The sequence below is a fragment of the Scyliorhinus canicula genome, chromosome 12 (genome assembly GCF_902713615.1).
Source record: "Scyliorhinus canicula chromosome 12, sScyCan1.1, whole genome shotgun sequence".
In the NCBI taxonomy this organism is placed as follows: Eukaryota; Metazoa; Chordata; class Chondrichthyes; order Carcharhiniformes; family Scyliorhinidae; genus Scyliorhinus; species Scyliorhinus canicula.
In genome coordinates this window covers 55,765,429-55,779,634 of record NC_052157.1, presented here as the reverse complement: position 1 = coordinate 55,779,634, position 14,206 = coordinate 55,765,429, and the positions used below count along the sequence as shown (strand labels likewise).

Sequence of the window (14,206 nt, the reverse complement as noted above, 5' to 3'; positions counted from 1 at the left end):
ATCCGGAAGGCTGTGCTGATCTCGACTGTGATTGCAGACTCCCAGGGTCAGTGATGACTCAGTTTGATTGATTTGGATGGTGGCCGATGAATGGGCCTAAAAGAATGTGCTCTGCCTGGTAACAGGTGATTGGATCGGAGATTGGATCTGATCTCACTGGAATGTTTTCAGAATCACAAGGTTTCCCTTTTGGTTTCACTATTGATTTTGCAGCTTTGATGGGAGGGATCTAACTAACTCTCTCCAAGAAAGATCTAAATGACAGGACACTGTGGGGGCCGACTCTCTCCAGCAAGTCGGTGCAATCTCGTGACACTGCAGAATTCTGAAGTCAAACCATGAGCTGACCGTGAGGTTTGATGCGGAATTAAGTGTCTCCCCAGAAAGATATCGGCCCCAATGTCAGCTTCAAGCTGAAGACCCAGTTTTGAGAGAAGAAATAAAGTGTCTTCAGAACGTTTGCTGCCTTTGAGTATTGCATTTCGTAACCTGCAGGGACCCTGAATGAATGGAAGGAAGGAAGACCATTACCAGCTGTAAACCAGAGGCTTTGATCAACTAGCTTGCTGTGAGGAAAGTGTGCTGAAGAAGCACCATCTGAAGCAAAGACTCTTATCTTTTGACCTTCATCCTTATTATTTTCACCTCTTTCCAACCCTCTGTGTTTGTCTGTATTGTGTGTGTGAGTAGAGGGGGGCAGTTAAAGGGAGATAGTAGGTATTAGCTTGATATCCAGTTATGTTTACTGCATATTTAATGATAGTTCTTGGTACAAATGAACAATATTTCTGTTTAAACTTACAAACCTGGTGACTGGAATTATTGGACAGCCAAGGGCCAACATCTTTGGGTATTTGTATAAGAATTATTGGTTAATTCACTTATGTTGGGGTTCCGCGGCCTGTATTGACCGCGCACTAGCCCAGGATGGTGTAAAACTAAATAAATGCACACACGTTGCCAATGTTGAGTCCTTCTCAGCATCTTCTGCCCCTCATTTCAGAACGTCCCAGGTCCTCAGTTCTCAGGGGTCCCTCCCTCCCTTCCTCTGTGTGCAGGGAAAAAATAAACAGCAGCATCGCAGCTTGCACCTCTGAACAACTGAACATCTTTATTAAGGAAACCATTTCTTAAATAAAAAAGTGCATAGAAAATAATGGGTTTTAGAAATATCTATACAGATATGTACAACTTTTTTTTACACAAACGTATCTAGCAAGATTTCCGCAACTCACTGCTCCCTCGATTTAAAATAAAACAAGGAAAAAAAAAAACTCAACCGGACGAGGAAGCTTCCTTCACATAAATGATGCAAACAACCTCCTGTGGTTGGGGAGGGGGGTGAATATGGTTGGGGTTCACTTTCACTTCTTTCAGGATTTGACTTGAGAGGAGGGGCGCAGCGTGAGAGGGAGGGAGGGTCAAACCAGCACGGACAGACAGACGGACCAGTGATTGCTTGAATGCTCGGACGATGTCTAGAATCTGGGAGAGGGAGGGAGGGAGGAGGGGAGAGAAAGAGAAGGGTCACGAGGTAGCTACCGCTGGTTGTGCGGTGAACAGGATACCTCAGGTCCCCTCTTGTGTTAGAAGTAATCCCGTTAGTGTTTTATTTTTAAAGACGTGGTGCTGATTTGGAACAGTGTGCACCATCCTCCAGACGCAAACAATTGCTCCCGCCCTCCTTTTCAGATAATTAAAAAAGGGGAGTAACTGGATGAGTGATAACGTAAGGGCTGAATTGGGGCGTACGCTCATGCAAACACACACATGCATGCACACACACAAACATTCACACACACACACACTCAGGCACACACACGCATGTCCCCCTTTTCCACCTTCTGCACTGATCCAGACTCTGATGGGCGTTAACGGGATACCGACCCGTCCCACCTCCTCAAGGCCCCTCTCTCCACCAGCCCACCACGTCCCGTCTGCCTCACCATCTCACATCTCTACTACTGGAGTCGCTGCAACAGGGTCAACGGCCGAAGTCACCAGCTCCTCACTTTGGGGTCTTTGGGGTGTGAGTTATCTCCTCTCCCCCCCCCCCCCCCCCCCACCCCCCCCAACTGCCTGGTGTTCTCACAGGGTGGTGGAGCAAATTTTGAAGCAGTTTGGCAGTGTCCATAAGGGTGGGGACGGCCTGAGTCTGACAGATGAAGGTGTGGGGCATTGATGGGGCGGGGGTATGGGCTCCTGGGCTGTACTGTAAGCACACTTCAGAGTCAACTCCAGTGGCAGGACAGAGAGTGCAGAGGTAGGGAAGGAGGAGGAAGAGACGAGTGAGAGAGGGGTGAGGAGAGGACGGAGGGAGGGGGACGAGGAGAGGACGGAGGGAGGGGGACGAGGAGAGGACGGAGGGAGGGGGACGAGGAGAGGACGGAGGGAGGGGGACGAGGAGAGGACGGAGGGAGGGAGACGAGGACAGGGAAGGGAGGAGGGCGGGGGGGGGAGGAGAGAGGAAGGGGGATTAGGGGGGGGAGGGAGGGGACGAGGAGAGGGAGGGAGGGGACGAGGAGAGGGAGGGAGGGGACGAGGAGAGGGAGGGAGGGGACGAGGAGAGGGAGGGAGGGGACGAGGAGAGGGAGGGAGGGGACGAGGAGAGGGAGGGAGGGGACGAGGAGAGGGAGGGAGGGGACGAGGAGGGAGGGAGGGAGGGGACGAGGAGGGAGGGAGGGGACGAGGAGGGAGGGAGGGAGGGGACGAGGAGGGAGGGGACGAGGAGGGAGGGGACGAGGAGGGAGGGGACGAGGAGAGGGAGGAGGGGACGAGGAGAGAGAGGGAGGGGACGAGGAGAGGGAGGGAGGGGACGAGGAGAGGGAGGGAGGGAGACGAGGTGAGGGAGGGAGGGGGACGAGGTGAGGGAGGGAGGGGGACGAGGTGAGGGAGGGAGGGGGACTAGGAGAGGGAGGGAGGGGGACCGGGAGTAGGACAGAGGCGGCAAGGAGACAGGGACACGGAGGGAGACAGCGAGAGGGACCAGGAGAGGGCGGGAGTGAGAGAGGGGGTAGAGGAGATGGAGGCAAGTTATTGGTTGATTTAAGTGCGTTTGTTAAAGAAAAGACTCAGCTATGTCTTGGTTGGGGGTGGGAGAGGAAGAGGTGGAGAGACTCGGGAAGAGCTGTGGACAGAGATGTGCCTCGGTGAAGCTGGGGAGCTGATCGAGGCACTGCAGCAGGGCACAGGAGCAGAGAGAGCATCTTGCACTCGGGACGCACGGGCCTCAAAAATAAATGAGGCCCGGAATACAAACAGTGGCTCAGGTGCAGACGCTACCCGCCCCCCCCCCCCCCCCGGCGGATTGTCTGCCCTGATTGGCTGCCGCCATTGCTCACCAACTGGCGGCCACAACAGAGATGGGGCTTGTGCCGTGGACACCACCCTCGGCTTGCCGAGCCCAGTGGCTCCTCAATGGGTGGTGAGGATGGTACCCTCCGGAAGGTGAGCATGGGGATGTGCCCGAGATCCCCAGTAACAGGTGACTCCCGCCCCACAATGTCATCAAAGGCTCTGGGCACCACCCTCCCTCCCCTCACAAACCTCTTCCCATTAAAATCTCAGAACAGTGTGTCCTGATGAAGAGGGAGCCAGATTGCGTTCTTCCCTCCCCTCCCATGGAATCAACCTGACGGGCCCGAGTGGGGCGAAAGGGGCTTTGATATTTAATCCCTGAGAAAACTCCCCCTCCTTTATTCACTTACACCCTGTCTCTCTGCCCGCCTCTCGCTGTCTCTCTGCCCGTCTCTCGCTGTCTGGTTGCCCGTCTCTCGCTGTCTGGTTGCCCGTCTCGCGCTGTCTGGCTGCCCGTCCCTTGCTGTCTGGTTGCCCGTCTCGCGCTGTCTGGCTGCCCGTCTCTCGCTGTCTGGTTGCCCGTCTCGCGCTGTCTGGCTGCCCGTCCCTTGCTGTCTGGTTGCCCGTCTCGCGCTGTCTGGCTGCCCGTCTCTCGCTGTCTGGTTGCCCGTCTCGCGCTGTCTGGCTGCCCGTCTCTCGCTGTCTGGCTGTCTCTCTGTCTGCTGTGTCTCTCTCTATTCGTCTCTGGTCTGTCTATCTGTCTCTCTCGCTATCTGTCTGTCTCTCGCTCACTATCTGTCTCTCTCTCTATCAGTCAATAACTCTCTCTCTCTCTGTCTGTCTAGCCCATGTGTGTGTCTGTGGTCTGAACTCAAACAAGGCCGCAGGTTGGGACTATGGGAGTCCAGCAGCGGCCGCCAAAGTGAGCATTCACGGCGTAGGCGGTTGGGGTGACGGTTTAGCTCGTGCGGACAGCATATTCAAAACGCCCAGACAGCTGCCACCCGGCTGGATCCATCCCATTCCCTCCGCAGCCCCGTTCACGGCGAGGTCCCTCTCCCAAGTCCCAAAGTGCTCCACAATCCAATCTCTCCAGCCGCAGACCGTCCCTGGTCAGGGGAGAGGAGAGCTGACGGACCCCTCACCTCCCCCCTCCCTTCCTGCCCCCGAGGCACTCCGCAGGGTTGGAGGAGAAAAGAGGAGGGGGTGACAATTTCGCCCACGCCTTCCCCAAAAAGTCACCGAGACCACCCTGCTCACCATGGGGGGAGGGGGTCAAAAAAATGTCTAAGATTTGTTCCTCCTCTCAGACTGCCCCACCAGGAATCCCAGCAGGGTTGGCTGTTTAATCCTCCCCCCACCCAGTGCCCTCTTAGAGCAGGAGGGGAGGGGACGAGGTGGGATGTGGAGTGGCAGAGGCGGGCGGAGGAAGGGTTGTTGGGGGGGGGGGGGGGGAGGAGGAACATTTCCTGAATCCATGAAGGCTGAAATTAAAACAAATCTTCCTCCTGGACAGCCTTGAAAAGTAAATTGGGGCACCACTCCATATCGTCGAGGTTCAAAAGAATTTCGAGGCAGTGGTGCTGGGTGGTATGAAGGGGAGGAGAGGAGCAACTCGAAGCATTGGTAACTCGCGCCCTCTGCAGCAACGCCCCCCTCCCTCCACAACTTGAGAGCTCAGTCCATATAGTCATACAGTTTTCCCCTCTCATAGTCCACTCCGGCCCCCTCCCATGGCTTCTTCCCCAAGAGGTCAGCACAGCGAGAGTCCAGTCTCTCTCTCTCTATCCCCCACCGTGGTCAGTTGAGGAACCTCCGACATTTCTTCGCGCCGCAGTTGCAGGGGAGCTTGTTGTTGGCGTCCTCGATGGGGAACTTGTAGTCGTAGGTCAGCTCCTCGCCCCGGTAGATCTTGCGCATGGCGAAGATGACGATGTGCTTCTGCCCCTCCACGTTGATCACCCGGGAGTAGCAGTTGGGCTCGCAGGAGTGGTTGATGAAACGGGCGGCATTGCCGTGCATGGTGGCATCGACCACCTCAAAGTCATCGATCCGGAACATGTAGCAGCCGATCCCCTATTTAGCGGACAGTGAGCGAGGGAGAGTGAGAGTTGAAACAGTGAGAGACAACAATCACAGTCTTCAGGCACAGCAGAGCCATGGGTTACATGGTGAACTGAGGGAATATTAGGGTAGGCTCCCAGTGTGGTCTAACCAAGGGACATAGAGACCTGAACAGTGTTCCAAGTGTGGTCTAACCGAGGGATACGGAGACCTGAACTGCACAGTGCTCCCAGTGTGGTCTAACCGAGGGATACGGAGACCTGAACTGCACAGTGCTCCCAGTGTGGTCTGACCGAGGGATACGGAGACCAGAACTGTGCACAGTGCTCCCAGTGTGGTCTAACCGAGGGATACGGAGACCTGAACTGCACAGTGCTCCCAGTGTGGTCTAACCGAGGGATACGGAGACCAGGACTGTGCATGGTGCTCCAAATCTGGTCTAACTGAGGGATACGGAGACCAGACTGTGCATGGTGCTCCAAATCTGGTCTAACCGAGGAATACGGACACCAGAACTGTGCACAGTGCTCCTAGTGTGGTCTAACCGGGGGACATAGAGACCTGAATTGTGCACAGTGCTCCAAGTGAGGTCTAACCAAGGGATATGGACATCGGAACTGTGCACAGTGCTCCAAGTGTCGTCTAACCGAGAGATACGGAGACCAGAACTATGTTGAAGTGTGGTACAAGTTTAACATTATGACGTTGTTAATTAATCGCCCGAAAGGAGACAGTGTCACTGAAGCCACTGTCATTGAGTAAAGAGAAGGAAATTTCAGTACAGAATCCATTACCTTGCTGTCATAATATTTTTCCCGCTTGTCCGTTAACACCGAACGAATAACGATTCCAGAATATTCTATCACCATCTCTCCGGCGTCAATATTTCGTTTACAAAAGAGGCCACGGCCATGAATAGCAGACCTGTGGAACAGGAAGAGTGGAGGGGACGTTAAGAGATGGAGGGAGTTAGGGCAGGAGAGAGGGAGAGCGTGGTAGAGAGGGAGTGCAGGGGGGGATGGGGGAGAGAGGGAGAAGAGGGGGTGAAAGAGGGATAACAGAGGGGGAGAGAGGTTGGGTAGGGAGGAGATTAGGGAGAGAGAGAGAGAGGGGTTGGGGAGAGGCAGAGGGGGTTGGGGAGAGGCAGAGGGGGTTGGGGAGAGGGAGAGGGGATTGGGGAGAGAGAGCGGGTTGGGGAGAGAGAGAGCGGGTTGGGGAGAGAGCGAGCGGGTTGGGGAGAGAGCGCGCGGGTTGGGGAGAGATGCGCGCGGGTTGGGGAGAGAGCGCGCGGGTTGGGGAGAGAGCGCGCGGGTTGGGGAGAGAGAGAGCGGGTTGGGGAGAGAGAGAGCGGGTTGGGGAGAGAGAGAGCGGGTTGGGGAGAGAGAGAGCGGGTTGGGGAGAGAGCGCGCGGGTTGGGGAGAGAGCGCGCGGGTTGGGGAGAGAGCGCGCGGGTTGGGGAGAGAGAGAGCGGGTTGGAGAGAGAGAGAGCGGGTTGGGGAGAGAGAGAGCGGGTTGGGGAGAGAGAGCGGGTTGGGGAGAGAGAGAGCGGGTTGGGGAGAGAGAGAGCGGGTTGGGGAGAGCGAGAGCAGGTTGGGGAGAGAGAGAGCGGGTTGGGGAGAGAGAGAGCGGGTTGGGGAGAGAGAGAGCGGGTTGGGGAGAGAGAGAGTGCGGGTTGGGGAGAGAGAGAGCGGGTTGGAGAGAGAGAGAGCGGGTTGGGGAGAGAGAGAGCGGGTTGGGGAGAGAGAGAGCGGGTGGGGAGAGAGAGAGCGGGTTGGGGAGAGAGAGCGCGGGTTGGGGAGAGAGGGGGGGTTGGGGAGAGAAGGGGGTTGGGGAGAGGGGGGGTTGGGGAGAGAGGGGGGGTTGGGGAGGGAGGGGGGTTGGGGAGGGAGGGGAGGTTGGGGAGGGAGGGGGGTTGGGGAGGGAGGGGGGTTGGGGAGGGAGGGGGGTTGGGGAGGGAGGGGGGTTGGGGAGGGAGGGGGGGTTGGGGAGGGAGGGGGGGTTGGGGAGGGAGGGGGGGTTGGGGAGGGAGGGGGGTTGGGGAGGGAGGGGGGTTGGGGAGGGAGGGGGGGTTGGGGAGGGAGGGGGGGTTGGGGAGGGAGGGGGGGTTGGGGAGGGAGGGGGGTTGGAGGGAGGGAGACGAGAGGGGGAGAGAGAAGGGGAGAAGGGGGAGAGAGAGGGTGGGAGAAGGGGGGGCGAAAGGCAGGGCAAGAGGGGGAGAAAAGGGTGATAGAAAGGAGCAAGAAAGGGAAGGGAATAAGTAGAAAAAGAGGGAGGGAAAGTGAGAGTGAGAGGAGGGCACAGAAGGGGTTAAGGTTTGAAAGTCAGAGAGACATCATGTCAGCACAAGCAAACATTCAAAACACACACAGTCCGGTCTGAAGCAGGCTCGCTGGCCGGGTCGCAGGCTCTGACTCACAAACCTCTTTGCAAAGTTCAGAGCAATTGGTGCGTTTCCAATGCAGGACCAGGCCATTCGGCCCATCTGCTCCCTGCTGTCGTTCCTCCCACCCCCCTCTTCATCTCACCCCCATCACCATCTGCTTCTATTTCTCTTTCCCTCATGTGTTTATCCAGCTTCAGCCTGAAACACATCAACTTGGAAAGAGTCCAGAGGAAGTTCACAAGAATGATCCCTGGAATGAAGAGCTTGTCGTACGAGGAACGGTTGAGGACATTGGGTCTGTACTCAGAGTTTAGAAGGATGAGGGGGATCTTATTAAACTTACAGGATACTGCGAGGCATGGATAGAGTGGATGTGGAGAGGATGTTTCCACTTGTAGGAAAAACTAGAAGCAGAGGACACAATCTCAGACTAAAGGGACGATCTTTTAAAACTGAGATGAGGAGGAATTTCTTCAGCCAGAGGGTGGTGACTCTGTGGAACTCTTTACCACAGAAGGTTATGGAGGCCAAATCCCTGAGTGTCTTTAAGACAGAGATAGATAGGTTCTTAATTAATAAGGGGATCAGGGGTTATGGGGGAAAAGGCAAGAGAATGGGGATGAGAAAAATATCAGCCACGATTGAAAAGCGGGGCAGACTCGATGGGCCGAGTGGCCTAATTCTGCTCCTGTGTCTTATAGTCTAACACTATTCACCTCAATCACTCCTTGTGGAAGCGAGTCCCACATTCACCCTATTCCCCATGGGAGTGATTCGCGCATTCTCCCCACTGTCGATGGCCTCTGCTCTGCGTCACCCCCCACACACAAGTGGAAACACCTTCTCCACGTGGACCTGATGGAAACATTTCCAGATATTTGCGACATCCTCTGCACTGAAGGATCTGACCCACGTCCCATCACCGTGTGGGAGAATCACAGACTCACGTCCCATTGGGGTGCTCAGAAAGGTTTATTGCGTTCTCTGAGCACCAGGGGTGTGTAGTTGGGGATGGAGAGCAGACACCGACCTGTAAACACCCACTGCCTCTTTTGATGTCTTCTTGAGGTGCCGGAACCTCATGGCCATAGGAAGGTCCATGCTGGTCGCCCGCCTGAGACAGAGAAAAGAAAACACGCCAGAAATCAGGATTTTGTCAACCGCTTGACCACACCCGCCCGCCTCATCTCACTCGTCCTTCCAGATTCCCTGTTCACCAACACCGCCCACCCACCTTCCTTAACTCTGAAATTCTCTTACAATCCCTGCACCTCTCAGTTGAGCATCAACCCCCCCCCAAATGGTTCCCGTCGCTCCACCATTGACGGCCGTGACCTCGGGGAGGGGACCCAAGATCTGGAATTACCTCCCTAAACCTCATCCGCTGTGCGCTGTGGGGAACACTCTCGCCAGAGCACGCAGCAAAAGATCGTTATCAGCCGAGAATCCCAGCCCCTGCCCTCGAATGAATGATCCGGCCTGACCACCACCCCCCTCAGTGACAGACTCCACATTAGAACGCAAAGACCTGCATTTCTCCAGCTCCCCTCCCGTCACTCAGGAGACCCGACTCCAAGCTTTCCACAACCAAAGAAGCATAATTTTTGAACTGAGGTCACTATTGCAATTTAAGACAAATGGCAGCCACAATGTGAAGATCCGGATCCAACTTGGGGCAATGTGATATTTCCAGACCTTTGGTGTTTTTAAAAAAAAGTTTGATGTTGGCTGAGGGGCAGATTTTCGGCTGCAGAATTCCGCCCCCACTCAGTACTGACCCTCTGACGGTGCAGCGCTCCCTCAGTACTGACCCTGTGACAGTGCAGCACTCCCTCAGTACTGACCCTCTGACAGTGCAGCACTCCCTCTGTACTGTCCCTCTGACAGTGCAGCACTCCCTCAGTACTGACCCTCGGACAGTGCAGCACTCCCTCAGTACTGACCCTCAGAGAGTGCAGCACTCCCTCAGTACTGACCCTCTGACAGTGCAGCACTCCCTCAGTACCGACCCTCGGACAGTGCAGCACTCCCTCAGTACTGACCCTCTGACAGTGCAGCGCTCCCTCAGTACTGACCCTCTGACAGTGCAGCACTCCCTCAGTACTGACACTCTGACAGTGCAGCGGTGATCTTATTGAATACAGGGGCAGACTAGACAGATGGAATGACCCACTCATGCTACTATTTCTTTCCTTCTCAAGTACCTGGCTGATTTTAGATGCACCTCATCTTCCTCCTCATCGACAAATCCATATTCTGGAAGCTTCCGGTGCCGAGATGCAAGGAAATTGAACATGTCAAACGTCGATTTCCTGTGCATTAGAAAACAAAGATGGTCAGACCCACGTCCCATCACCGTGTGGGGGAATCACAGACACAGACCCACGTCCCATCATCGTGTGAGGGAATCACAGACACAGACCCCCGTCCCATCACCGTGTGGGGGAATCACAGACACAGACCCACATCCCATCACCATGTGGGGGAATCACAGACACAGACCCACGTCCCATCACCGTGTGGGGGAATCACAGACACAGACCCCCGTCCCATCACCGTGTGGGGGAATCACAAACCCACGTCCCATCACCGTGTGGGGGAATCACAGACACAGACCCACGTCCCATCACCGTGTGGGGGGATCACAGACACAGACCCACAGCCCATCACCGTGTGGGGGAATCACAGACACAGACCCACGTCCCATCACCGTGTAGGGGAATCACAGACACAGACCCACGTCCCATCACCGTGTGGGGGAATCACAGACACAGACCCACGTCCCATCACCATGTGGGGGAATCACAGACACCGACCCACGTCCCATCACCGTGTGGGGCAATCACAGACACAGACCCATGTCCCATCACTGTGTGGGGGAATCACAGACACAGACCCACGTCCCATCACTGTGTGGGGGAATCACAGACACAGACCCACGTCCCATCACCGTGTAGGGTAATCACAGACACAGACCCACGTCCCATCACCGTGTGGGGGGATCACAGACCCCCGTCCCATCACTGTGTGGGGGACTCACAGACCCCCGTCCCATCACCGTGTGGGGGGATCACAGACCCACGTCCCATCACCGTGTGGGGGAATCACAGACCCACGTCCCATCGCTGTGTGGGGGTGATCAAGATCCTCCCGTTTAAACCTGGTTTCCCTGGTTTATTTCCTTTATTTTCTGTTATTCTTTGCTGTTCTAACGTTTGTGCTCGACAGTTGCTGGGATTTATGCCTTTCAGATGGGCTGCATTTTTAATTTTGAACAAAACGGGACACCCCCCGGCAGATGTACAATTTGGTCTGCAAATACCGCTTGATTTGGTCCAATGGTGACTCATACGCAGAATCACAGAAAATACAGTTCACAGGAAGCCCTTTGGCCCATCAAGTCTGCATCGACACATGGACACCTGACCTGCCTACCTAATCCCATTTTCCAGCACTTGGCCCATAGCCTTGAATGTTATGACATGCAAAGTGCACATCCAGGTACTTTTTAAAGGATGTGAGGCAACCCACCTCTACCACCCTCCCGGGCCATGCATTCCAGACCCTCTGGTTAAATAAGATTTTCCTCAAATCCCCCCTAAATCTCCTGCCCCTCACCTTGAACCTGTGTAACTGATCCAAGGAGAACAGCTGCTTCCTAATCTCCCTGTCCATACCCCTCATAATCTTGTACACATCGATCAGGTCATCCCTCAGTCTTCTCTGCTCCAGCAAAAACAACCCAAGCCTATCTAACCTCTCTTCATAACCTAAATGTTCCATCCCAGGCAACATGTTGGTGAATCTCCTCTGCATTCGTTCCAGTGCAATCACATCCTTCCTATAATGTGGTCACCAGAATTGTACACAGTACTCCAGCTGTGGCCTCACCAAAGTTCTGTACAACTCCAACATGACCTCCCTGCTTTTGTAATCTATGCCTCTATTGATAAAGGCAAGGGTCCCACATGTGTTTTCATCACCCTATTAACCTCCTTCCGCCTTCAGAGATCTGGAGACAAAGACGCCAAGGTCCCTTTGTTCCTCAGAACTTCCCACTGTCAGGCCGTTCATTGAATACTTCCTTGTCATATGGCTCCTCCCAAAGTGTATCATCTCACACTTTTCAGGGTTAAATTCCATCTGCCACTTTTCTGCACGTTTGACCATCCCGTCTGTATCTTCCTGTAACCCAAGACACTCAACCTCACGGTTAACCACCCGGCCTATCTTTGTATCATTGGCAAACTTACTGATCCTACCATGGTCATCTATGTCGTTTATATTAATGACAAACAATAGGGGACCCAGCACAGATCACTGTGGTACGCCACTGGACACTGCCTTCCAGTCCCTAAAATATCCCGGACAGGCGCCGGAATGTGGCGACTAGGGGCTTTTCACAGTAACTTCATTTGAAGCCTACTCGTGACAATAAGCGATTTTCATTTCATTTTTCATTTCATATCTTGATGGACTTGGCTGCAACCAACCAGTTATTTTAAATTACCGGGCCTAAACAAACCCTCAAAGCAGTTTGGTGCTGATGATTCCGCAATGTTCCTTGTTGTGCGAGTCTTTGTGTTTTTGAGTTTCAATTTGAATTCGGAGCTGGACAGAAGTTTGTTAAATGTCTCTCCCAGAAGGACAGCACGTTGGCTCAGTGGGTAGCACTTCTGCCTCACAGCAGATCCCAGTCCTGGGTCACTGTCCGTGTGGACTTTCTCCCCACGTCTTCGTAGGTGTCACCCCCACAACCCAAAGATGCGCAGGGTAGGTGAATTGGCCACTCTAAATTGCCCCTTAGTTGGGGAAAAAAGAATTGGGTACTCTAAAATTTAAAAATAATATCGCTCCCAGAAAGGGTAGGACTCTCTAATGCCTCGGCTGCGACTCACTCCAGGTACATGGAGCAGCCAGTGTTTTCCACTCTACCCAGCTGGTGAGCGTTTAAAGCCTGAAGACAGAGCTGATATGGGCGGGGGGAATGTCTCTCGGATACTCTGTTTATCTGTTGGTGAGTCTGCTGAAGCTGGCTTGCACGGTGGGCAGCACAGTAGCACAAGTGGCTAACACTGTGGCTTCACAGCGCCAGGGTCCCAGGTTCAATTCCCCACTGAGTCACTGTCTGTGCGGAGTCTGCACGTTCTCGGTGTCTGCGTGCGTTTCCTCCGGGTGCTCCGGTTTCCTCCCACTGTCCAAAGACGCGCAGGTTAAGTGGATTGGCCATGCTAAATTGCCCTTGGTGTCCAAAAAGGTTAGGTGGGTTATTGGGATAGTGTGGAAGTAAGGGCTTAAGTGGGTGGGTGCAGACTCGATGGGCCGAATGGCCTCCTTCTGCACTGTATGTTCTATGTTCTGGCAACGAATAAGAAATTGAACCAACCTGAAGGGCATCTTCCATGTAAAGGCCCAGGTTAACACAAGTTAAAATGACTCCCTCGAGGGGATTCCACAGCAGCCTGGCCTAAATGTTCCAGCCAGAAGATCCAAAACAATTGATGGTTTCAGTATACCGCTTCCTGGGAGGATAGCCGACTGCAACAATCTCAACATCAGCAACCGGGTCACTCATTTCTCTTTCTTTCATTTTAGTCCCTACCATTTTACCCCTTTCCCTCTGTGTGCGTCTGACTTGCGTGTGTTTGGGTAGAGGATGGGACGGTAAATGGGAGTGGGGGGAGGTTAAGAGCCGTAACAGCCTCCCCGAACAGGCGCCGGAATGTGGTGACTAGGGGCTTTTCACAGTAACATCATTTGAAGCCTACTTGTGACAATAAGCGATTTTCATTTCATTTCAAGAGGGGAGTAACAGATTAGCTGGCCGATATTCTGTGATATTCATTGCATGGCTTATATCTATTGATATTATAAATAAAGTTTTTTTGTGTTTCACTTACAAATCTGGTACCTTCGTGTCACTGGAGCAATCAAGGGTCAAAGATCTCAGAAACTATACACGTATTATTGGTTAATTCACTTGTGTTGGGGCTCCAAGACCTGTGGGGCTGGAATTGACCACGCACTAGCCCAGGGTGTCGTAACAGAGAATCACAAAGACCACGTCCCATCACCGTGTGGGGGATTCACAGACACAGACCCACGTCCCATCACCGTGTGGGGGATTCTCAGACACAGACCCACGTCCCAGCACCGTGTGGGGGATTCACAGACACAGACCCACATCCCATCAGTATGTGGGGGATTCACAGACACAGACCCCCGTCCCAGCACCTTGCAGGGAAATCACAGATATAGACCCACGTCCCATCACCGTGTGGGGGAATCACAGACCCACGTCCCATCACCGTGTGGGGGAATCACAGACCCCCGTCCCAGCACCTTGTGGGGCAATCACAGACACAGACCCACGTCCCATCACCGTGTGGGGTAATCACAGACACAGACCCACGTCCCATCACCGTGTGGGGGAATCACAGACCCACGTCCCATCACCGTGTG

The 14,206-nt window shown here is 54.3% G+C and overlaps 1 protein-coding gene across 1 annotated transcript in view; it reads right to left on the bottom strand.

Moving 5' to 3' along the window:
• Positions 1 to 2,882: 2,882 nt before the first annotated feature.
• Positions 2,883 to 14,206, bottom strand: part of LOC119974252 — a 117,113-nt gene continuing 105,789 nt past the window's right edge. The window contains exons 22-25 of the mRNA XM_038813021.1: positions 9,949 to 10,076; positions 8,775 to 8,858; positions 6,156 to 6,285; positions 2,883 to 5,373 (exon numbers count right to left, since the gene is read on the bottom strand). Of these exons, the coding sequence (XP_038668949.1) occupies positions 5,098 to 5,373; positions 6,156 to 6,285; positions 8,775 to 8,858; positions 9,949 to 10,076 (618 nt within the window). The 3' untranslated portion in view covers positions 2,883 to 5,097. The remainder of the gene's footprint in view (positions 5,374 to 6,155; positions 6,286 to 8,774; positions 8,859 to 9,948; positions 10,077 to 14,206) is intronic.